At 42.9% G+C, this 26131-nt stretch overlaps 2 protein-coding genes across 2 annotated transcripts; both read left to right on the top strand.

Annotated features, from left to right (window-relative positions):
* The first annotated feature begins 2285 nt into the window (after nucleotides 1-2285).
* On the top strand, nucleotides 2286-3862 carry LOC112431514 (lipocalin-like). The gene is made up of 6 exons (XM_024800135.2): nucleotides 2286-2424; nucleotides 2923-3062; nucleotides 3154-3227; nucleotides 3338-3451; nucleotides 3530-3631; nucleotides 3722-3862. Exons 1-6 carry the CDS (start codon nucleotides 2329-2331, stop codon nucleotides 3748-3750), a joined length of 555 nt encoding a protein of 184 aa, XP_024655903.2. The 5' UTR covers nucleotides 2286-2328; the 3' UTR covers nucleotides 3751-3862.
* A 10636-nt stretch (nucleotides 3863-14498) lies between these two features.
* LOC112431670 (histone H1) lies at nucleotides 14499-25747 on the top strand. Its single transcript, XM_076882163.1, has 3 exons — nucleotides 14499-14606; nucleotides 14925-14989; nucleotides 20611-25747. The coding sequence occupies exons 1-3, from the start codon at nucleotides 14499-14501 to the stop codon at nucleotides 21029-21031; spliced, it is 594 nt and encodes a 197-aa protein (XP_076738278.1). The 3' UTR covers nucleotides 21032-25747.
* Nucleotides 25748-26131: the final 384 nt, after the last annotated feature.

Below are 26131 nucleotides of genomic sequence, written 5' to 3' on the forward strand. Positions count from 1 at the left end.
CTGAACAGGCTGATCAGAAGGGCCAGCTCTGTTCTGCCCTCTGGACCCAGTGGAGGTGGTGAGTGACAGGAGAATGGTGGCTAAGCTGTCATCACTGTTGGACAACATCTCCCACCCCATGCAGCAGACTGTGACAGCACTGAGCAGCTCCTTCAGTGGGAGACTGCGGCACCCACGGTGTGGGACGGAGAGATTTCGCAGGTCTTTCCTCCCCACTGCTGTCAGACTCCGCAACAAAGACTTCAACTGATCAAGCACACACATGTGCAATAACACTAAGTGCAATACTCTTTTTCTGACAAAGTTGTATTTTTACTCAGTTGTATAAAGCATTTGCATTCTATTTTTATCCCATTGTATATTTTATTCTATTTATTCTACTGTATATAGTATTTTATTTTATTTTATTCTATTCTGTACAGTTGTGTACAGTATTTTATTCTTATTGTATTCAAATTTTGCTATATAACTTTTGCACTGTCCACTTCCTGCTGTGACAAAACAAATTTCCCACGTGTGGGACTAATAAAGGTTATCTTATCTTATCTTAACTGCAATCAAAAGTGATGTTATGCACAGATCACTTTTCCATTTTCCTCTCTCTAGATGAGTCCCAGCTGCCTGACCTTGTGTCCAGGTGATCATCTCACCGAGGAGCTTTTAGTGTTCTGAAAATCTCACCTCCATGACCTGTTTCCTTTTTACTTTACTATCTCTGCTCTTTCTTTATTAACAATGCTCATAATATCACACAATTATATTCATCACCTGCATGTTTTTATCCACCTGCTGTTATAACCAAACAAATAAAAAGGATGAAATGCCTAAAATCCTTTGATTTATTACATTTTGAAACAAATCTGAGTACATCCCTAACAGCACAGCTGAGACCTTTGTTTTAATCAAGCCTTTGTATCTACACACTTGTAAAGATTCATATACAAAACATAATAGAAGTAAATAAATATAAAATACACATAATCACAGAAGATGACTAAAAAATGCAGCCATGTTGTGAATTTGCATCTAAAAACATGCATGTTTCCCTTTGTACAGGCAGATTTACAGCAGACAAAGCAACACGGGTGATAGACTTTGACTGCTCCTAAAAAAAATACCCATCAAGTCTGAAGTAGATCAGAGGAACTGTTGACAGACAGATTGACAGACAAACATACAGATGCTTGATTCATTAGTGTGATAAAATGTTCTTCTTTAACAGCATCACTTCATGTGTTTGTTCTCCAGGAATAAAGGTCTGTTTAAACTGGATCTCTCCTCAGCAACACTAGTGCTGTCATGGTTTCAAAGCTGTGCAGTAGAGACAAGAATCTGAGGGATGATAGAGAGGTGACCAAAGTTACAAACACATCCAGCTGTGCTGGAAATGTTTGCAGAGCTCCAAACTCTTTGGCTTTCTGTAGAGCAAGTATGGAAGAAGTACCTGAGCTAACTTCAATTTAGACGCTTCCCAAAGTTTCCTACAAGTATCCAGTTTATATTTAGAGAAGCGAAGGCTCTTTATCCTGACAACTATTCCCTGGTGGATCCCTGTCCTGTGACAGTAGCAAAGAATGTGTATCAGTATTATCAAAGCCACTTCAATAACCAGTTTTTAAAGCTCTCTAGCAGTGCCAGTAGCCTCTGTCTGCTGTGTACAGAAGGTTCTATGATTAAGCACACAGCAGATGCTGCACTACAACAGTAGCAGCAGCTCAGCTTCAGTTTGGTTCAATGCCCTTTTTGACCTATGAAACAGCAGAAAATGAAACATTTCAACACCCGTTTGTTAGCGTGAGCTATTCTGCTGTTTTTCATCATTTCACAGGTGAAATAAAATCATAGTACATTTACTTCCTGTAGGAGTGATCGTGTCCAGCCTGACTGAGACCATGTATTACTTATGAGAAAAGCCAACTTTGAGATTCCTAATCAGTCAGCTTTGGAGAAAACTGTGTGAACAAAGCTCTGCTTTCTCTCTGAGGATGCTCCATCCTGCACAGATAATAAACCTCTGACATGAAGGGCTTTCAAGTAGTTTTTAGACAAATGGGCGTAAAAGAGATGTTAAAAGCTTAAAAGAGAAACTACATTTTCTAAGAACTGTCTGACGTCCACCTCTCACACAGTGGATACAAGTCTGCCGCTGCAGGAATAATCTTTGTGGTTATGAAACTGTCCATGTGTTTACAGAGAATGTCACATGTTCAAAGCCACCCCAGCACCTGGGGTTTGTATAAGTGCAGCTGTTGGTGGGGAGATAATCTCACTCTTCTATATAAAGAGTCACCAGGCAGCAGATCATCATGTCTTCACTCTTCAGCAGCTATGGCTTCACTTCGCGCCCTTCTGGGAGTGGTACTGTGCTCCCTCATGGTTTCTGCTTCTGAAATCCTACCTCAGGCGGACTTTGATTTACAGGGGGTAAGAGTCATCCATAATATTTTTTATTTTACCGCCCATCTATTTTCATACAAATGTCTCCGTCTTACGGAAAAAGGGTGCAGCTTATCCAACAAGGACAGGCAGCCCCCCCCCCCCCCCCAGACAGTTTAGCAGTCTATACAGGAGGCTGACCTTTGCAACATGTACTTCTATAATGATTTCACCATTTAAGTTATTTGGTTATGTTTCACCCTGGATTTTGCCTGATAATATTTATTTTGTCCATTGCTTAAAAAAACAACAAAAAAAAAAACTATATAAATATGAAACAAAGTGTGAACAACAAAACATCAGCATTGGAAACTTTGATGTTTGCAATTGTTTTCTCAGGATATAGCATGAATAAAACTAATATACATCAGTGTATTATTAATGTGCACACACACACACACGCACATGCACACGCACAAAGTGTTACAATAAGCAGCTCTTATGCTTCTGTATAATTCTCAATCCTTTCCATTTGTGTGTCCACAGGTTGCAGGTAAGTGGTACTTGACTGGAGTTTGCTCTAATTTCAAATGGTTTGTCTGTCGCAAAGCCAACATGAAGTCCGGCACCGTCATGGTTGAGCCAACTGAAGATGGGAGTTTGAAAGTGGCGTCCTCACATCCTCTGTGAGTGCGAGTGGACAGACAAAGCAAATACTATTTGGATAGCATTAAAATATTTACACTGATGATTAATGTTATGTCTTTGCACCCGTAGCGATACATGTTGGAAAATAGAGACTTTAGCCACCAAGACTGACGTGCCTGGAAAATTCACATTCAGCATTCCCTGTGAGTACGCCCACAAAGACAGGAAACAGTTTAACCACCACGGTTAATCCTCCATCATCATCATCCAGTATTTTTCACATCTTTTCTTCTGCCGTTTCCCTTTTTGTCAGTCACGGGGTTTGTGACTGAAATGCGTGTGGTCGACGGGAAGCCTGATGAGTACGGCCTGAATCATTACATCAACACCGGACGGAATGAAACCTTTGTTGAAAACAAATTATATGGTAAAGTTGCATTTAGCTGTGTTCAGTAAACTGTGAAGTAAAGTTACAGCAACAGATTTACATCACGTGGTTTCACAGGACGTAGTCTGGACCTCAGCGCTGAGGTGAAGGAGAAGTTCAACCAGCTCTGCTTGCAGACCGGCATCCTTCCTGAAAATATTGTTCATCTTCCTAAAACCGGTACTTTTACATTGGTGCTGAAGTTCTACATAAAAACAGCCTGAAATACAAATTGATGTTACCTCACACTTTCCATGTTTCCTTCTACAGAGGAGTGTCCGCTTGAGTGTTTTGTCTGATCTGTTGTTGATCGTCTCACCGACACTGCATAAAGATCTGACATCATCTGTTATGGAAATGTGACTGAGCAACATCTTGAGCAGTTTTTAACAATAAAAATGCAAAAATCTAGATTGTTTTTCTTTATTATTCATCCTTTATATGAAATAAACTGAAGAACATCCAGAACAACACAATTCACACGAGTATTTCACGATTCTCCACAACTGTGATCACCTTACAATATAAAGCACCTTGAGGCGACTGCTGTTTTGATTTGGTGCTATATAAATAACATTGAATTGAAATGATTTTTTCTTTTTTATTTATTTGCTAGTTTACATGAGCCAGCGTGTCTCAGGGAAAACAATATTTAGACCTTTGTTATTTGAAGCCAAGCCTCGCTTATTATTTAGTTCTTTCTTCTCCCTCTCTTAACTGCGCTCTCTTACAGTATCCTCACCATTAACCCATCTTACCACAAGGTAAGCATGATTCTTTGTCTGGAGAAATAGTGTGTGTGACAGTGTGCAGGTTACAGATGGTGAACACTGATTTTCACTCATTTGGATTCATTAACATGCATCAAGGAAAGAACAAAACAGGTTGGTGCACATTTTATAAATCTGACAATAATTTTCATGTTGCAGTTATTTGCTACAGCCCGATGTCCAAGCAGGTCCCTGAGGTCATCTGATCAGGGCTTACTTGCTATGAAACAGACTAAGATGAGAACTAAGGCTGACAGAGCTTTTGACACTGTGGCCCCGACACGGTGGACTCTCTCCCTCATACATTAACAATTGTGGACTCAGTCGTTGTTTTTAAAAAATCAACTCAAAACTCACTTTTTTAAACTGTTTTTGGTTCAATTTCTGCCTGTTTTATATTGTCTGTTTTTCCTTTTATTATTTGTTATCTTATGTGCAGCACTTTGTGATTCTGTCTAGAAAGGTGTTATATAAATACAATTTATTTATTATTTATTTGTTTGTTGTTTTTGTTGCACACATTAAAACATTTCTTTGCACATAGTAGTAAATGATGCCCAAGGAGTCTTCTCATATCTGCCACAAGTTTTTCTGACTCCACTTACATTAGAAAAATAATGGAAGTGAGGAGAGGTAAGTGACGGGGAAAGGTAAGCGACCCATGTTGTACGTGACGTCAGACGCCGGAGATTTGGCGGAAAAAAAAGCGAATGGTTGCATAGAATTTAACAAAGTTTCTTTAAACTTCAGTATTGCCAAATAAACCAACTGTCATATAACTAACAACATCTGTCCTATCATCTCTAACACCCTGGAGGACAACGAGGAGAGTTTAGACGCTCTCCAAGAATACATCGATTTAGTAATGAAGAAGGCCCAGAGCGCGTCTTCCCCAGCCAAAGCTGAGACGCCGTCATCTAAAAGATATCGCCCGGCAGACTCCCCCGGCTCAACATCGCCTGCCAGCAAAGATATCGTCGACATCCTGGAGTCAATCGATAAGCAATTGTCCAGTTTTGATGTGAGGCTGTCCCTGGTGGAGATCTTACACCGGGAATTTAAATCTCTAAAAGAATCCCTGGAGTTCAGCCAGCGGCAGGTGGAAACACTTGCTGCGGAAAACGCCACGCAACGGGACTCGGTCAAATCTCTAACCGAAAATGTGACCCAATTAAACATAGAAAATAAAAAAATAAAAGAGACCGTTATAGATTTACAAGCCCGTAGCATGAGAGATAATCTGGTGTTTTCTGGTATTCCAGAGTCTGCCGGAGAGGACCCGGAAACGACCGTGAGAAGCTTCATTAAAATCCACCTGAAGCTGCCAGAGGACACGGTGAAAAACATAGGGTTCGATAGAGTGCATCGCATAGGGGCTCCGAAGACAGGAAGCGGGAGACCACGTCCTATTGTAGCCAAATTCGGCCACTTCAAGCAGAAGGAGCAGGTGAAGAGTCGCGGCAGAGAGCTGAAAGGATCGGATTTCAGCGTGAACGATCAGTTCCCCAGAGAGATCCTGGAACGACGCAGGGTCCTCTTCCCAGTCCGACGTAGTTTTATCCAGAAAGGCTCCCGGGCTGTCATCGCCGTGGACCGGCTCTACGTGGACGGACAGCTCTACTGCGACCCTGGCACCACTCCATGGCTCACAGCAAATTCAAAAGTGTTAAATGTTTTGGTGTTAATAGTCTTCTTGCAAAAGTAGAGTTAATTTTACTCTAAGCAGAGTCACATTCCTTTAATCTAACTCTGAGGTGTAAAATGATAGTAGTTAAAATCGAGTGTTAAAAATTAGTGTTTCTCTGTCAAATCTGGAGGTGTTACAATAGAAACATTAACTCTTGACCTCTTAACTCTGAACTCCTACAGAGTAAATTCACAGACTCCGCCCACAGCACGGCTCCAATCGAAGCTGAAGTGAAGCCGTTTCAGAACATTTTGCTCTACATATTTGAGTTGTTTGCCATGCTTGGTAAGTCATTTTTTCAAAGATTGTTTCAATTATTATTATGAGCTTTTACTTCTGTGGCTCTTTGGAGTTGAGACAAAGCTGTGTGAAAGGCATTAGCCATGTTGCTCGCTGATAGCATAATATTCTGTTTTAGCTAGCTGAAAGGTATTGTTTGCAGGCAAATACCACAGCCTTGGAAAAAAAAGCTTGCATGTGAATTTTCAGTCAAATGTTTGGTCAAATATACCTAAAACAATGTCTAGAATGTGAAATGTTGGTATAATGGTGCTACTTGAAGCCTGAAAACGATCGCCCATAAAAAAAAAAAAGACGAGCAAACAGCAGTAGCTGACATCCTGACTGGATTCTACGTTAGCATAGATCCCTCCAGAGTTTTGTGCACACGGTTTAGGTAAAAATTAAAAAGGTTGAGGTTTTACATTTAGTTCAGTATTACCTGTTGCCTGTGTCTTTGTCTTTTGGGAAAATACTTTACACAAGTAATGGCTCAAAGAGGATTCCTTTTTTTTTTTTACTGTGCTGCAATTGTTTACTGGATTATTTGTGCCATTAATTAGTGTCAACTAATTTTTATTCAATCTCCGCACAGGATATGCTTGTGAAGATGGAATATGGGGGAGAGCAGAAGTGCGTTGAAGTTCCACAAAGGGATGAATGAAGGACATGCATATTGTATTGAAGAAATAAGTGATGAGAATGCTGTTATTTGCATTTACCATGTCAGACCTTTTGATAAACAAAATTCTAATGAAAGTGAGAACATGTACACTGTTACATCTTTCAGAAAATGTTTTGAAATTGTGGTGCACAGTTCAGAATAAATGTTTTTCAAGAACCATTGCATCTTTTTAGTAAATGTTTATTTCCAAAAGAAATTTCTAGAAGTTCAGAACAGTAAAATTCCCGCTTTTTAGAATGAATTAGAAGATAACTCTTACGTAGTTAAACTAAAATACTCTTTGAGAGTTAATATATAAACTCTTAACACCAAGTGTTAAATTATCAACTCCAGACAGATTTGGTGTTTAACACTAAAGCAGAGTTAACGTACCAACTCTCCAAAAAGAGTTAAATTAACACTCTCTGGTGTGGACCCATATAGACACTTTAATAGTGTTGAAATCAAATCCGACAGTGTTAATTTGGACATGCTGGATTTGCTGTGCTGTATTGACCGCACACCAGATAAGAATCCGCTGCACTATTCTCTTCACTCACTCTTCACTCACACTCTCTTGTATTAACTTTTGCTTAACTATGTAATATCAGTTTGCTAATTTAGTATAACGTCACCGTCACTCTCCGCCAATGCTTTAATTGGAATGTTTCCGTTTTTATTTCTTTTTCCCTCTCTCTCTCTTGTCGCGGACGTTGCTCTTTGGTTTATTTGCTTCTCTTTTCTATCACTATGTCGATCACCTGTTTCCCTATCCATCCACAAGCGACACTGTCTATTTCTACATGCTTACTCTGCACGATCACGCACACACATTAAAGGCAACACATTTACAACAGCCACACAGCGCACACAGATATAGGACACACGCACACATTTGCTCATATTAGTTATTATGCACACACATAGTCAGACCTATGGAGCTTCTTGCCGCGCATTTTCTTCTCTTTACTTACAAAAAAAAAAAAAAGATGTGTTTCCATTTTCCTCACCCGTCTAAGCGAGACACACAGCGTACATCATTAGCCACAAACACACAACTATGGGCATGCTAAGATTTGTCACATGGAATGTGCATGGAGCTGGCTCTAGGGAAAAAAGGTTAAAGATACTTAACCAACTTAAAAAATTACAGGCAAACGTTGTTTTATTACAAGAAACCCACATGCCTGTCACAGGTTTGAATAAACTTAAAACACCTGAGTTTCCTAATGTGTTCTCAGCCTGTTATAATTCTAGACAAAGGGGAATAGCAATTCTAATAAATAAAAATATTAATTTCCCAGTACTCGATACAGTTATAGATCCAGAGGGCAGATTCCTAATCGTCAAACTATCTATACTTAACCAAAAGCTAGGTATTGTAAGTATATATGGTCCAAATGTTGATGACCCCTCATTCTTCCACAGTTTTTTTAGTACACTCTCCGAACACCTAGATTGCACAATTGTTCTTGGGGGAGACCTCAACCTGGGACTAAATGAAGAAATGGACAGGCTCAATACAGCAGGAGCTCAGCGTAACTGGCAGTCCACTAATATAATCAAACAGTATATGAGCGACTTTGGTCTTTGCGATGCATGGCGCTCCCTTCACCCCAACAGTAAGGAATATTCTTTCTTCTCACATGTCCATCACTCCTACTCTCGTCTGGATTATTTTCTGGTCAGTAGCTCACTGCTGAGTAACATTACAGACACTGAGATTCATCCTATAGCTGTCAGCGATCATGCTCCTGTATCTTTAACACTAATACAGATGAATAATACTACACCAAGAAAAAACTGGAGATTTAATACATCACTGCTCAAAGACGAAGACTTTATCAAATACTTTAAAAAAGAACGGACTCTATATTTAGGCTTTAATGACATTCCTGGAACATCAGCATCTGTCCTCTGGGAAGCAGGGAAAGCCATGATGAGAGGTAAAATAATCTCTTTCTCATCACATAAGAAGAAAGAAGAAAACAAAAAAATTCAGGAACTAGAAAAAACATCAAATCCTTAGAAAAAGCCTACGTGTCACACCAAGATCAAGAAATATTAAACAAAATACACAAGACAAAACTAGAATTAAATGAAATTATTAATAAAAAGACTAAATTCTTAGTACAAAGACTTCGCCTGCAAAATTATGAACACGGTAACAAATCCGGACAATTTCTTGCTAACCAGTTAAAAATCAATAAAGAAAAAACAACTATATGTGCTGTTAAAGATTTATCTGGGAATACAATATATGATCCTAAAAAAATAAACAACATTTTTAGGGATTTCTATGAAACTTTATACACACCACAAATAAACCCGTCTAAAAATGAAATTGATCAATTTCTCGACAACATAACTCTTCCAAAATTATTGGCCACTGACGCCAGGTGAACTCCAGGAATCTCTGATAAGCATGCCCAATAATAAGGCTCCTGGTCCAGACGGTTTTCCAACAGATTTTTACAAAGAATTCTGGACGATTCTGGCACCAGTTTTTCACAGGATGTTGCAGGAAATCAAAGAAAATGGTAGACTACCACCAAATATGAACTCTGCAAATATCAGTCTCTTACAAAAACCAGGCAAAGACCCTGTATTTCCTTCAAGCTATCATCCAATATCGCTTATTAATGTAGACCTTAAAATAATCTGCAAAGCTCTCTCAAAGAGACTGGAGAAAATAACCCCCTTTTAATTCATCCTGACCAAACTGGTTTAATAAAAGGTAGGCACTCATCAACAAATACACGTAGATTACTTAATTTAATAGACTACTCATGCAGTAAAAACCTTGAAACCATAATATTTTCTTTAGATGCAGAAAAAGCATTTGACAGAGTTAACTGGAAATTTCTAACTGCGACTTTACACAAATTTGGTTTTGGACCCTCTTTCATAGACTGGTTAAAAATATTATATAACTCCCCAACAGCTTGTGTCAGAACAAATGACGAGACATCCTCCAGCTTCTCTCTTCTGAGGGGCACCAGACAGGGATGCCCACTCTCCCCTTCACTGTTTGCAATTTTTATTGAGCCACTAGCAGCAGCAATTAGACAGGCTACAACAATTAAGGGCATAAAATGTAAGAATGTAGAACATAATATCAGTCTCTATGCAGATGATGTGTTACTTTTTCTCCAAAACTCACAAACCAATATCTCTGGGGTAATTGCATTGATAAATTCTTTCTCAAGTGTCTCAGATTATTCAATTAACTGGTCAAAATCAACAGTCCTTCTGATTAATTGCTCCTTCCATAATTCTTCTCCTTCCCCACTGCAATGTGGAAATATAAAATATTTAGGTATTAATGTCTCTCCTAAACTTTCAGAATTAACTAAATTAAACCACATCCCACTTTTAAAGACAGTAGAAGGCGACCTGGCTAGATGGAAATCTTTACCCATATCACTCATGGGAAGGGTCGCCGCTATAAAAATGATGGTCTTGCCAAAAATAAACAAATCAAATCTCAGGACATACAAAAATTTATGGATCGCATTAAATCGGTGGACCAACACATTGAATTCACCAGGGAAAATATGAAAAATGGCAGGTTAGCCTTCTTAGACTGTGAGATTTCATCATTAATAGGGGACATCTAAAAGCTGATGTGTTACAAAGGTCTCTCCCTCCCCCACCTTGGTGCCTATGATCACATCACTGTTATGCTAATGCCAGCATACAGGCCCCTGGTCAAAGTCTCTATACCAGTTTGCAAGCAGGTACATGTGTGGCCAGAAGGGTCCTTAGAGGCACTGCAAGACTGCTTTTCCACCAAAGACTGGGAGATCTTTAAACAGACCGTCACACATGACAACACCACAGACTTTCAGGAATATACCGAAACTTGCCTACATCCCAAAATGCATCGATGTCACAGAGACCAGGACTACCAGTGTCCGAGCCAATCAGAAACTATGGCTCACAGGTGAGGTCTAAAGGCTCCTAAGATTGAGAAATGTAGCCTTCTGAGCCGGGGATTAGGTGAGCCTAAGAACAGCAAGAGCAAACCTGTCACGTGGCATTAGAGACAAAAAGGCAGTACTCCAGGAGGATTTTGCAAAGCTTCAGCAACAGTAGAGATACTTGGAGGCAGTGGCAAGGAATACAAGCCATCACAGACTACAAGCCCACTCTACAGACCGTGGTGACACAATCCCCAGACAGTGTGCGGAGATTCCTTGCCAAAATCAATACACGCAAAGCTCCAGGTCCTGATAACATTCCGGGACGAGCACTGACGGACTATGCTGAGGAACTCACAAATGTCTTCACAGACATCTTTAACACATCATTTGGGTCAGGCTGTCGTTCCCACATGCATTGAAGCCTCCACCATCATTACTGTACCAAAGAAGTCATCTGCCTCCTGCTTTAACGACTACCGTCTGGTTGCACTCACCTCCATCATTGTGAAGCGCTTTGAACGGTTAGTCGTGTATCAAATCAAATTATCTCTTTCCCTCAACCTGGATCCATTTGAGTTCGCATACCGGTCAAAATGCTCAACTGATGATGCAATTTCAACTGCCCTTCACTCAGCCCTCACACATCTGGACACTAGAGACCCATACATTAGAAAGCTGTTCATAGACTTCAGTTCAGCATTCATCCCCATCATTACCCAGTGACTCATTCACAAACTGGATCTGCTGTGGATCAGCACCTCGCTGTAGTGATGTTCGATTCGTGAACGAATCGTTCAATACTCGAGAATCACTTTACTGACTCGTGAATCATGATTCACAAGCCCAACTGACTCATTGACTCATCCCTGTTTCTGTTAGCAAACTAATTCACTTAGTAGAAATATATCTAGCTTATAATTAAAATTGCGGGGGGGGGGGTAACAACAGCCAGTTTCTTAACAAAAGCATTTCTGCTCTGAACTGAAAGAAAAAACCCTGAGTAGAAGCTCACATCAAGAAAATAGCTCCTCGGTTCACAGTAGCATCGCTCTGCTAACATGCTAACAACACATTTGAGCTACTCACCCCCTCCCTTCCTGTGTTGAATCGTAAGCGTAAGCAAATTACTCAGGACTCGCTCACCCCCTCCCTCCTGTGCTGAATCATAGAGCGAACGAATCACTCACTCACTTACTAACCCCCTCCCTCTTGTGCTGAATCGTAAGCTTAAGCGAATCACTCAGGACTCGCTCACCCCCTCCCTCCTGTGCTGAATCATAGAGCGAGCGAACGAATCACTCACTCACTCACCCCCTCCCTCCTGGCTCACAGCATCTTCTTCTTCTTGGTTGGCAACCAATGTTAAGGCGCATTACCGCCCCCTGGCTCACAGCTCAGTGGACATTTAGATGAGAAAATATATATTTAACACATTTAAGGAAAATACTTAAATGTGTTAACCCCCTCCGTCTGTTTCTCCTCAGCTATCGGCTCCAAATCCATCTGCAGCCGCTCCGCCTGTTTCCCCCACGCCGGCTTACACAGAACCTCCAGAGCGATCGTTACCAGCGCCGGAGCCTTTCTCGGGTGAGTTCGATAAATGTGGTGGATTTCTGACTCAGATCACCCTACAATTCCGTCAGTTACGAAGAACATATGAGACAGATGGGGCCAAAATTGCCTTTATGGTTCAATTGTTACGTGGGTCGGCATTAAACTGGGCGCAAGCTGTTTTAAGAACAGCCCCAGATATTTCTTACGAGGACTTCCTCACCAAATTTAAAAGTGTTTTTGAAAGAGGCACCGGAGCGGAGGCGGCTGCCCACAGACTGTTAAATTTGAAGCAGGGGAGGCGGAGTATGGCGGATTTTTCGGTCGAATTCTGGACCTTGGCCGAAGAAACTGGCTGGGGGCAGTCGGCATTGATAAGTACTCTCTTGAATAATATTTGTGATGAGTTAAAGAGAGAACTGATGATGAGAGATGTTCCTAAGACCCTGTCTGATGTGATTACACTATGTGTGAAGTCAAAGGAGCTTGCAAAGAAAAGCGTCTGGACTTCTTTAAGTTGCTTGAAGACGTTTCACCTCTCATCCGAGAAGCTTCTTCAGTTCTAAGGTCAAATGGTGGAGAGTCCCAGATATAAACCTAGTGGGAGTAACCCCCCACAGAGGGACAAAAGGACCCCCTGATAATCCTCTAATCGCCTGAGCCAAGGTGTGAAACTGGGTGTGGGTCCCAATCAGCCAGAGTTTCGGGTGTGTTCATTGTGAAACCTGGCCCCACCTTATCATGCGAATTCCTGAGGTCAGATGGCCCAGGATGTGAGTGGGCGTTAAGGCGTCTGGGAAGGGATCTCAAAACTGGATTATAGATGGCAGAGAGTTGGTGTCATAAACCCCCGCCTCTGTTCAAAGATGGTCGCTCACATTGGACATAGATGGCTTCATCAGGGGGTCCTTTTGTCCCTCTGTGGGGGGTTACAGAACCGGACCCTGGAACGGGACCTCCAGGGTTGCTCTTCGTCCCCTCCTCAGTAAGGTCACGAGTGTTACATTGGGCTCATACTGCCAGATTCACTTGCCACCCGCGGGTCCACCGCACTATTACCTTCCTCCAACGTTTCGCCTGGTGGCCTTCCCTTGCCAAAGACGTCCGTGAGTATATTTCCGCATGCTCGACCTGCACTCAAAACAAGAGCGTCCATCAACCACCCTCTGGCCTCCTTCACCCTCTGCCGACTCCGAGTCGCCCTTGGTCGCACATCGCTGTTGGCTTCATCACTGGTCTGCCCGTCTCGTCAGGTAACTCTGTTATTCTCACCATTGTGGACCGCTTCTCCAAAGCTGCTCATTTTGTCGCCCTCCCTAAGCTCCCCACTGCTCTAGAGACCGCCCGGCTGCTAGCTGACCACGTGTTTCGCCTCCATGGAATCCCCACGGACATTGTGTCAGACAGAGGACCGCAGTTCACGTCACGTGTCTGGAAGGAGTTCTGCAGTGCCCTCGGAGCTCAGGTCAGTCTCTCCTCTGGTTTCCACCCACAGACAAATGGCCAAACGGAGCGTGCCAACCAGGAGCTCGAAGCAGCTCTCCGGTGCCTGGTCTCCACTAACCAGTCAACTTGGAGCGAGCAACTGTGATGGATTGAGTATGCTCATAACAGCCTTACCTCCTCTGCCACCGGTGTGTCCCCTTTCGAGGCGTCCTTGGGCTATCAACCGCCACTCTTCCCAGCTGTCCAGGGTGAGCACTTTGCTCCCTCTGTCCAACAGCATCTTCGGAGGTGTCGGCGCGCCTGGAGAGCGACTCGGGCCTCCCGTCTCCGCACGGTGGAACGCAATAAGCGCCTGGTGGATCGCCACCGGACCCCTGCTCCCACCTACACACCTGGACAAAAGGTTTGGCTGTCTACCAGATTCATCCCACTCAGGTCTGAATCCAAGAAACTGTCTCCCACTTTCATCGGTCCCTTTGATGTCGACTCTGTGATTAACCCTGTCTCTGTCCGCCTTAAACTGCCCCGAAATATGTAGTTCCATAACACCTTCCACGTGTCGCAAGTGAAGCCGTGTCTCTCTAGTCCTCTGTGCCCTCCTTCCGGACCCACTCCACCCGCCCGGGTCATTGATGGCCACCCGGCTTTCACCATTTCGAGGATCATGGATGTCCGGCGCCGGGGGCGCGGTCTGTAGTATCTCGTGGATTGGGAGGGCTACGGGATGGAGGAGCGTTCTTGGATCCCGCAGGCGGCCCTCTTGGATCGGGGTATGGTGCGGGCGTTCCATGCGGCTCACCCTGATAAGCCTGAGGGTCGCCAGGAGGCTCCCGTCGGGGGGGGGGGGGGGGGGGGGGGGGGTACTGTCACGGCCAGGCGGATCAGCTGCACGCTGATCAGCCCTCTCTGTTTCTCTTCCTCTTCTCTCTCGCCGGGGCGGAACTCACTGTGGGTTCACGCCCTCGGCCTACGCCCTCGGAAGATGAGACCCAGGTGTCTCATTAAGGGGAGCAGCATTTAAGCCAGGAGGTGACTGCTGTTTGTCACTGGATCGTTGTCTACCACGCGTTAGTGAAGTCAAGCTACAGCAAGTTTAGTTAAGAGTGTTTTCCTCTGTGCGTCGTTCTTAATCCTGTCTCCCTGTCTACAGAGCTTCCTGGATTTTTCCCCGTGTGATTCCCGTGTGGCAGTGTCGGAGTGTGAGCCTGTGATCCTGTGAGTGGATATTCTGAAGAACGCGTGCTTTCCCTTGGACTTCCCTGGAGACCCCTTCTCCCCCCACTCAGCTGTATATAACACCCCCCCGCACATTCTTGTATATACACCTGGTGACTTGTAAATAAACCCTTCTTGTGAGCATTAGAACCGGAGTCCTGTGCTTGAGTCCTCCTCCAAGCCGTAACAGAAACTTCTGGTTTCAGTCTGGGGATTAAATTGTGTTAAAATGTACAAAACAGTGATGTCCTGTTTTGTGACGAGGACCCAGGCACAGAGAGACTTGATGAATTTAAGAATCTTATGATTTAATAAAGAAATTTGCAGACTTGCACAGAGGGGTAAAATTATGATGACTGATAAAGGAGACGAAGACAACAGACGATGTTGACAGGGAGGATGCAGGGACTGAAAGAGGCAGGGAAGAAGTCTCATTGTGACGAGTAAAGTCTATCTTGGCTGGCTGGGCAGCTCTCTGTGTGCTCAGCTCCCCCAGAGCTCTGATCCTAGAATCGCCCCTGGCTTTAAGTAAAGCTTCAAACGCAAGTGGGATACTTAGACGTTTTGTTAAGTGGAGCTCCCTGTCAAGCTGCGGGGAGCGCTTATAAATGAATTAGGGCCTAGAAATTTGATCGCTATCGGTGAGGGCGTTCCCGAAGCGGGTAAAATTGAGGGTGGGCGAACCTGGGCCTTAGAGGCTTTTAAATTAGTCGAAAAGTTAAGTGTACCGGTACTGAGGTTTTGAAGATGAAGTGAAGTTGTGATATGGAAATGGAAATAATTTATCTTTATTGGTGTCTTTATAAATGTGTGAATGTATAAATGAAGTGTAAAATTGTTATTTGGATGAATGATTTAAGGTGCATGTAGTGGCGGCACTCCGTCTCTATTTCACTCTTCTGTACCACCTTTAGGAGTCAGTCCGGCAACATGCATTTGAAACGCGAGCAAGTCCAGGTACTTTTCTTGCAAAAAATATGTTTATTGAAACTTTTAATTTACATGGCAAGACTCGGTCAAAAAACTGTGTTCCTTCCAGCTTATCCGACTCCCCAACTACGTAATTACAGTGTGCCGGAAGCCCAAAATACTAAAAAGCGCATTAGAATGTTGCACTTCTATATTCTATACATTTAACAAACAGTATTTTAAAATCAACTAGAATTATATTCTTAACATCAAACATATATATTTTTCCTCTAATCATTTTACCAGTACCAATAAAATTAACCTTTAATTGGCTTTTACATCATCCGGCCCCTAATTGGTTAGGTGAGAGAACTAAACAATTACTAACTTACACATTAATCATTAAGAGCCAACCTAATTGTAATTTCCATGAACAAACATTCTTTCTCTTCATGGATTCTTGGATGAAGCCTCCTCCAGAAGACACAACTTGTTAGCAGGTCTTTCCAGGATGTTGCTTTTAGTTTTTACTTTCAATCTTCGGACTGTTCCACTTGAGTCTGGCAACGTCTCAACCACTCTCCCCATGAGCCAGGAGTTGCGTGGAGAAGAACTGTCCACCAGCAGCACAAGATCTCCGACCACGAAGTATCTTCTCGGTTTCAGCCACTTCTGGCGCTCTTGCAGAAGTGGAAGATATTCACGAGTCCTTCTGGTCCAAAACAAATCTGCTAGATATTGAACCTGTCTCCATCTTCTTCTGGTGTATGCATCATTTTTGTTGAAGACACCTGGAGGCATGAGGGGCTGTGACTTAAGCAGCAACAGATGGCTCGGCGTTAAAGCTTCAACGTCATTTATGTCTTCTGAGACGCTTGTGAGAGGTCTGCCATTAATGATGCTTTCAATCTCACACATTATCGTATGAAGACAATCTTCATTTGGCACTTGTTCCTTCAAGAGAGCGCTGAGAATTCGACGCACTGTTCGAATTTGTCTCTCCCAAACTCCACCTTGATGTGAAGCAGCCGGGCTGTTAAAAATCCACTTTATACCTTTTGGTTGTAGGACTCTTTCTATTTTGTCGTTATCCAGTCTTTGAATGGCTTCCCTCAACTCCCTTTCCGCTGCCACAAAGTCTGTGCCATTATCTGACCTCATGATGGTAACTTGACCTCTTCTGCAGATGAAACGTCGAATCGCGTTGATACAGGAGTCTGTGTCAAGACTGTCTGCAACTTCAATATGCACAGCTCTGAGAGTGAGGCAGGTAAACATGACACCATATCTTTTGACAGTACCCCGGCCCCGCTTGACATTTAATGGGCCAAAGTAGTTGACACCAGTGTTTGTAAACGGAGGTTTGTCTGGTAGAAGACGGTCATCAGGTAAGTCTGCCATCTTCTGCTCACCAACCCTTCCAGAAATCCTACGGCAAGTTTGACATTTGTTGATTATCTTTCTAATTGCCGAATTGGCTTGAGGAATCCAATATCTGCATCGCAATTGCGCCAGCACATAATTGCGACCACATTGACCGGTTCGTTGATGGATGTCTCTGTTAGATTTGTATTGTTGATTGTCATTTATGCTTAGAAATATTTACTTATATATGCTTAGAGTTTTGTAATTAGTTGTAGATTGGTAGAGGTTTTGATCCTTGATAGTCTGCAAACTTTGTGTGTATTAGACAGCACTTTGGGAGCATGAGAGGTCATACCGTGTCTTATTGTTTTATGGTAGGATTAACGTAGTTGCGTCTGTTCTAGTCTAAGTGCTCTTTGTTTAGATGAACTGCAGGACTTCCTCACCGTGTTATCTAGGATGAACCATCTAGGGTGAGGGGGAGGCTACCCTCTTCCTGACCAAGGATGTTTGACCCTTTGATCAGCAGTCCCCACACACACACACACACACACACACACACACACACACACACACACACACACACACACACACACACACACAGGCAAGGTACTCTTTGTTTGTATGTAGACGTCGTATGTTAATGAACCTATGCATATTCATGTAACCTCAATAAAAGGACAGTGATACGGGAAAACGGACGAGAGCTACTGGGGTCAAGCGAAGGAACGGCGCTCTGTCTGGTTCTCTCCCGTGCACGAGTACCATGAAGAAGTTTGCCTACTTGTGTCTTGCTTGCAGTGTAATTATATTGTCTTAACGTTCCAGCGGATGGGTTCAAGCTACAAACCTAACATTAATTGGTCCTTCGAGAGCCGGAGCCCTGGAATCGCATTCACCGAGGGGAGGAGAGGCACGCTGAAAGCCTGACGTCAGCCAGGAAGTTCCTGTGGATTCGCGGTCTGTCTTTTCTCCTCGATGAATGACGGTCGGCGGGATTCGGGCTGATATTACACGCTAAGCAACACCGAGTAAGTTTAGAGTCCAACTCTATAACTGTACGTCTTCGCCGCTCAGTGGGGCGTTGTCCGTGGCCGCTCAGTGGGGCTAAAATTCGCCGTCTAAGTGGGGCGATGTACAAGGCCGCTCAGTGGGGTTTTTTGTACAGAAGCATTAAGTCGCAGAGTTGCGCAGTTCGAACTTTTTTTGGTTCGCCGTCTTAGTGGGGCGAAATACAGACCGCTGTGTGGGGTACTGTAGTGAGTTCTCCACCGCTCAGTGGGGTGTTGAGAAGTTCCGCGGGGTCCAGATTGTGCTGGACAGTAGGCCTATTTTGTGTTGTTGTCATTGTCGTCGTCGTTGTTGTTGTTGTTGTGTGTGCGGAGCAGAACATGTGGTCTGTGACACCGACTGTTGTTGTTATCATGGGTTTCTAAGCAACCAAGAGTGAGTCGGAGGGAGACAGACGTTTGTGCTGGACTTTGCTCCTGGCAGCACAAAGTATTTATGTAAAAAAAAAGAGAGAGCGAAGGCTCCACAGCTGCGTGGGTGCACGCGAATGCGGTCGCGCGGGTTTCACGCGGACCTGAGCCGTGCGGTTAATCGCAGGCTTATAAATGGAAGAGATTCAAATGTTAGAAGTTTTCAGAAAACACACCAGCCTTGGAGAGCTGTGGAGAAGGCCAGCCCACATCAGCAGCACTTAAGATATGCTCTGGTGAATGGCTTTCCCCCAACCCCTTGCTGACACAATGTTTATTCTTTAGCTTGCCCTGATCGACAGCAGCCTGTGTGCCAGACCATAGATTTAATTGAGGTGGATAGTTGTTAAAAGTAATCTACATTAAGCTTGTGGTTGCTTAAATTCAGTACAATGACATGTGAGGTGAAGTGATATAGGTAAATATTTAAACTCATGAAGTGCATAGAGGCACTTGACCTGTGTGAAAGACTGTCGTCTTGTTATGAGCCATTGTTGAGATATAGAGCACATCTGTGAAAATAACTAATATGCTCAACCCTGTATGAAACATCTAAAAGTACATGATGGAGAAGCTGTGTTGAATATGTAAGTGTAAGACTTTGCCACTGTGGGCAGAGCATGCAACTACTGTGTGATGTCGTGTTGCAGTTTTGTTTTTGTTTTTTGAGCTGATGAGCAAGCTACACATTATCAGATCAAGAGCTGTCTGAGAACTACTCAAAGAGGGGGAAACAGAGAGTGTGCAGCGTTTCCGTGAGCAGTTTTTCTGCACCTTGACTCGTGTGTGTGTGTGTAGCATCAGCATCATGTTTTTGTTTATTTGTTTTGTTGGATTAAAAATAATTAAATAAACTGGTGATCATGCTTATGGATCACCATGGCACATATCTCCAGCCATATGGTTTATTTATGCAGATGAAAAAGTGAGTGTGAATGTGTCTGACATCACAGTGTTTTTGTGCACTGTGCAAAAGTGATTGCCTCTGATTGTGAGTGAGAGCGGTGATTTTGCAGACCACCAGCTATTGTGAAGAAAAAAAAAAAAAGAGTGAAAAAGAGACAAATTACTACATTGTAGACGAAGAGAAATAATCATAGGAAAAAGGTTTTGTGTTGATCAGCCGAAAAACAACTACAATGTCATTTTCTGCTTTTAAGAAAGGGTTGTTCACACAAACACAGACAGAGAGAGAGAGAGAGAGAGAGATGTGTGTTGATTAAGCAGTGATGATAATAATGAACATGTTTTAGTTTGTCACTTTCAGGTGAAAAGCAGACCTGTATCAATTTTCCACATGCAACAGTCGGAAGAAAGTTATAGTTTAACATCATTGGAAACATGCAGGCCAAGTTTCTGGCTGACTTATTTACAGTGCCATGTGTTTCTCAACCTCACAAGTGAGCTCACTCCTCCCTGAAGATAAGGAATGCAGCTCCAAAGCAATAACATGATAAAGAGACAGCAGCAAGTCCTGAGCACAAAAAGTCCCAGCAAAGCAGCAGCAATGTGGATAAACAGCAGCAGAAGAAGAAAGCAAACCCATCTTCCTGTCTGATTGGTTGAATTTCACGGAGGGGCGAGCAAGATGGCAGCGTGAAGAGGAGTTTTTGTTTGAGTTCTCAGCACAAGACACTTATTTGACGTCTTTCTGGCCTTCGGGACTTTTTTGGAGATCAGCGCGCTAAACTTGCTGGATCTGAGGCCAGGGTCTGCGGCGGCAGCATGTTGAAATGCTCAAAAAGGACTGAGTGACTCGGGCAAGCCACATGCGGCTAGCGACATGAAAGAAATGGACCCTTCATGATGCGTTCAACGTGCCAGCGCTGTGGTGGGAAAGGCTCCATCATAAACACGCCCTGCGCCCTGCGCCGAGGTTCAGGCCAAGAAGAAGAAGACGATGACTTCCAAGCCCAAGAAGGTCGGCCTCAGCGTGGGCGAGCTGATTGTGAAAGCCGTGGCCGCTTCCAAGGAGCGCAACGGCCTGTCTGTGGCCGCTCTCAAGAAGGCTCTGGCTGCCGGAGGCTATGATGTGGACAAGAACAAGGCCCGTCTCAAGACCGCCATCAAGAGCCTGGTGGCGAAGGGCACTCTGGTGCAGACCAAGGGCACCAGGACCTCCGGATCCTTCAAGATGAACAAGGCTACTGAGAGCAAAGCCAAGAAGCCCGCCGCGGCCAAAGCCAAGAAACCGGCAGCAGCTGCTAAGAAGTCGCCCAAGAAGGCAGCAGCAGCACTTCAGCTACTAGACAGGACAAAGCTGAAGGAGAACTGCCGGGACTGTTGAAGAGGGAGAGGACAAAAGAGTGAGAGGACAACAGAGTGAGAAGACTAGGTGAGAACACATAGGAATTATTTAATGTGGGAAATCAAAATTTGGGTTAGCAAACCTGGGGAAAAGAAAACTGACTGCTTAAGTTGGAAAATTGAGACGGAGTCTGAAACATTGCGAAAATAGAAACATATACAAAATCACACACACACAAGCAGAACATGCATTAACCCTACTAACAATTCCAAACACAAAATGACTCATGAAGACTCATAGCACATTAGTTAAGAAATGATTAAATAATAGCAGAGAAATGTGTAGGAAAGGCAGCTTTAAGAACATGCTCTGCTGGATATGCAGCTCCACAGACATGCATTAGACCTGCCTAATAACACAAACACATGTAATGAAAATTAGCTTGTTATCTTTCATCAGTGTTACAATAGTGTCAATTTAGCAGACACTTGTTATCAAATACTGAATTTATCCTAAAGAAAAAAAATTGACTCTACAAGTTGCAGGACAACAATTTAACTTTTGTGGAAAAAAAAAAAAAATCCTGGTTTGATAAATCAGTGATCAGACAATAAATTTAGTGTTAAAATGGTAAATTGGGAGAAGCTTCCTGCTTGATTGAGGCAGCATAAGTAATTTACTGTATGAGGGAAATTGTCTTTTGTGATACTATTTTGAACATGCTTTTCTGTCGTCCTGTCAACTTAGTGGGTTAATAGCTGATATGCAAATTAGTTGATCGGTTTTAGATTAATGAAAGGTGATTGAATTCTAGCACGAGTGAATGAGATGTGTTGGAGTTTGTTGTGTGTTGAGTAGAGACTCTAAAACACTGAGTTTCCTGCTTTGATGTGCGAGTGAATCCTGTATTTAGATACACAACTCTGAATACGTCAGAACAGACTGTTTTGTGAAGTGCATGACAACATGTCACATGTTTTATGATGAAGGGAAAAAGGAAAAATTGAATAAAATAGATCTGTGGCTTAAATGAGTGAAGAGCACAGACCGGGTGATTAAACTCATAGCTAATATGACATTAGGGTTATGTTGTGTGTTGTGCAGCTGATGGTTGGTTTGGAGTGAATCTAGCTGATGATTTTTCTTTTGTTGTGAAGTTGAGCCTGCCGATTAGTATGATGGTATGATGAACCATGCTAATGGTATGATTTACCCTCCTGAGATGAGGAGCTTGTGTCATGACTTAACAAGGCCTTTTTATTTTGATACTTTCACAGTGCACTGAAAGTTTTGTTCGATAATCTCTGTTCTTTGAGCAGATCTGCGAGTCGGGAATTAAAAGCGTTACACATCGTCAAGAAAATTGTTGCAAGTGAGTTTCTCCACATTTAAAATGGGTTCAGGAGAAAGCCACTTATTTGGGACAATTAGGAAATGAGAGTCCCCCCCAAAAAGGATTCAACAAGGAAATCCAGTCTAAATTATTTTTCTTTTTGAAATAACGTCGTTTTGCTGAGCGTGGAAACGAATGCGATGATAATTTCCACAATTAGCAAAAGAAGGAACCACTGAGTGAATGAGTAAGAATTTTAAAATAACTGACTGACTGACTGAACATGATTGTGTGAAGCTAACCCCCACCTGACAAAGGTGCAGATGAACCCATGTGTTTCCTTTTACAGGAGCAGAAAGATGACAGCAACACTCGAGGTTGCGTGATGATTTAACATTTTAAATGCCATTTTCTGTGTCTGTGAATTTACTATGTGTGTGTCATTCACTAGCTTGAGTTGCTCACAGAGATAACTGTGACAAAGTATGCATATGCCTGCGCAAGCGCTAATATTTGCATTTTCTTTTCTTGCAGCATGCCAGTTCTTCATGTGAATTGATGATGCGATTTATACCAGGACAACTGGTTGATGTTTTTTCCTACTACAGGATTTCTGGGTTTATGTGTGAGGAAAACTGTGTTTACAGGTTATGAGTGGTGATGCTGTTGCATTGTGTTGATGGGAAAATGTGAAGGTTACTTTGATAATGTGAATAACATGTGTGAAATTTCCTGTGTTGAGAACTGGTGTTACTTCTTTCCACAGCTAGGGTTGACTTTATGGTGTTTTTATGGCACCTCTGGAACCTGTTGACCTGTGTCTGACCTCTGTCTGACTACAGTCAATGTGTATTGCTAATGTTTGTTTCTTTGAGAATGCTGTAGTAGATTCAGCTGAAGCGGACAAGTGACATGAGTAAAACAAATAAGAGATTACGGTATTTATGGAATAGTTTATTATGGGCTCATTTGCTGGCCACTTTTGAACCCATAATAATAATATATGAGTGGAGTGACTTTGCTTAAGAGAAGTCACTGATTACATTAATGTTAACAGAGTACATGGGATAATCCATGTCTGAGGTGAATTAGGGTAATAGTTGTAGTTACTGATTTGAGAAAACCTGCACATGACACTTGTCTTGCTGTTGTTGAATGCTTATTACTCTTATGATACAATTGTTTACAGGTATGAAGTTTGATTTCACTTCCAGATTTTGCTTTCCAGGCCGTGATGGTGTGTATGCAGGCTCCTGGGAGAGCCAGGTGTTAAGCAAACTTAATATGCAACACACGCTAACATCTTTTATTGCAGGGTTACGGAGCTACTCCAGAGGAGATGCCCTGATGTTGCCTGGGACATGATCTAGCTAATCTTTTTCTTTAAGACAGGGATCCAGGTTTGGTGAGTTGACGCATGGGAATGTCCGTGCGTCAAGAGGTGGAGTGCAAGGAGTAACATTAAACAATGTTTACTATTATTGTTGCAGTGATTTGTGTGATTAGCCGTTTTATTTACAAATATTAAACCTATGCAAGTGGTGCACCCATGTTCAGATGAGGCTTTGATGGCCTATAAGTGAAGTTCACTGAACTAAAGAATGTGGTTTGATGATTGTTGACATGCTCTCCAAATAGAAGTTTTTCTTCTTAGCAAGGAAATACAGGTGCAGCAGTAATCTCCTGAGAAATCTTCAGAGACCCAGTGAGAAGCGTGAACCATTCCAGGCATAGCTGACAGCCAGGCAGTGGTTGAGGTCAAAGGTCAAGCTGGTTGGGGCCCATCATGAGATCAGACCTTGGAGCCACAGCAAGGACCATGAAACTGCCTGCAAAATAGAGGAGAGGATCGTCCACAAGATGGGAGAGAGGCTTCAGGAGGATCAGAGATCATCTTCAGCACAGCAGACATCACACAGAGAGCTGTGCTACTGAGTTTCCAGGAGATTTTAAATAAAATGAAAGATTCAATATTGACGCTGAGGAAGACGACTAAGGTGTACGACGTGCTCTGCCTTAAACCTTCAGCAGCGTTGGAACATGAAAACTCGTGGGATGAGGGGAGCGTGCCAAGCTCCATCGACAGCGCAGAAGGAGTTCGAGGATGACATCATGATTCTGTGAAAGCACAGGAACCAGAAGCTATGGTGGTGATGACAGCAGTTTCCTATGAACATCACCTAACGCTGTGCCACTGTACTGTGCATACGATGACACTCTGAAGGCTGCTGGGATCATAACAGCAGTAAGACAACTGAACCCTGCACCCCTTCCACAGAGGTGTTTTCTGCAGAGTATGGACAATTAAGGAGTCATAAATATCCCCCTCACAAGACGAAGGTCTGAAGTCAGGTGATGGGGGCTGGTAAGAGGCCATAAAACTAGAGTGCTGAGAGGTCTGCAGCTTTGGAAATAGCTGAGAACCATGTTGACAAACAACAAAACCAACTGGTATGTTTGAATGTCTATTCTACATACATTTGGACTCTGGTCCTATGGACAGTGATGGAAACAACTGGAGGAGACATTCATGACGCCCTGCAGAGCTTAAACCACTCTGCAGAGAGACATGTGATGTGCACACCCGGAGGAAGCACCACCAAGCTGAGATGTTTTTGAAAATGTTACTTTTTTTAGTTTCACTATTAAATTAACAATTTCTTTGTTTGCTCGTAAGATGCAGTTTGCCATGAGATGAGCTCAATGAATGGGATAACTGCTAATACATTTATTGAACTGTGTACCTTTTCAGTAATTTAGGGTGATTTGACATATGCTGAGTAAAAAAATGTTTGCATTGAAACTGTCAGACATGAGGTATTCATACCTGGGAACTTTTCAGGCATAAAGGTCAAAAAGGGGGGAAATGTTAGATTTGTATTGTTGATTGTCATTTATGCTTAGAAATATTTACTTATATATGCTTAGAGTTTTGTAATTAGTTGTAGATTGGTAGAGGTTTTGATCCTTGATAGTCTGCAAACTTTGTGTGTATTAGACAGCACTTTGGGAGCATGAGAGGTCATACCGTGTCTTATTGTTTTATGGTAGGATTAACGTAGTTGCGTCTGTTCTAGTCTAAGTGCTCTTTGTTTAGATGAACTGCAGGACTTCCTCACCGTGTTATCTAGGATGAACCATCTAGGGTGAGGGGGAGGCTACCCTCTTCCTGACCAAGGATGTTTGACCCTTTGATCAGCAGTCCCCACACACACACACACACACACACACACACACACACACACACACACACACACACACACACACACACAGGCAAGGTACTCTTTGTTTGTATGTAGACGTCGTATGTTAATGAACCTATGCATATTCATGTAACCTCAATAAAAGGACAGTGATACGGGAAAACGGACGAGAGCTACTGGGGTCAAGCGAAGGAACGGCGCTCTGTCTGGTTCTCTCCCGTGCACGAGTACCATGAAGAAGTTTGCCTACTTGTGTCTTGCTTGCAGTGTAATTATATTGTCTTAACGTTCCAGCGGATGGGTTCAAGCTACAAACCTATCAGTCTCTCAAAATGATTTCAGAGATTTTGCTGTGTTTAGAAAGAATTGCTGGTTGTTTAGCATTTTCTGGCAAGCCTGATTTATTGAGTCTGCCGCCAACTCTCAGCATTCCATCCCGAAGAACTGGGTCTAATTTGAACAGCTGGCTGCTACAACTGAGCTGTCCTCCCTCCTGTAGGATTTTGATCTCCTCTCCATGATGTTGTTTCTGGCTGAAACGAACAATTACTGATTCGGCAGCCTCAAGATCCTCCAAAGCAAGCGCTTTCTTTCCCATTGCAG

The sequence above is a fragment of the Maylandia zebra genome, linkage group LG3 (assembly GCF_041146795.1).
Source record: "Maylandia zebra isolate NMK-2024a linkage group LG3, Mzebra_GT3a, whole genome shotgun sequence".
Classification (NCBI taxonomy): Eukaryota; Metazoa; Chordata; class Actinopteri; order Cichliformes; family Cichlidae; genus Maylandia; species Maylandia zebra.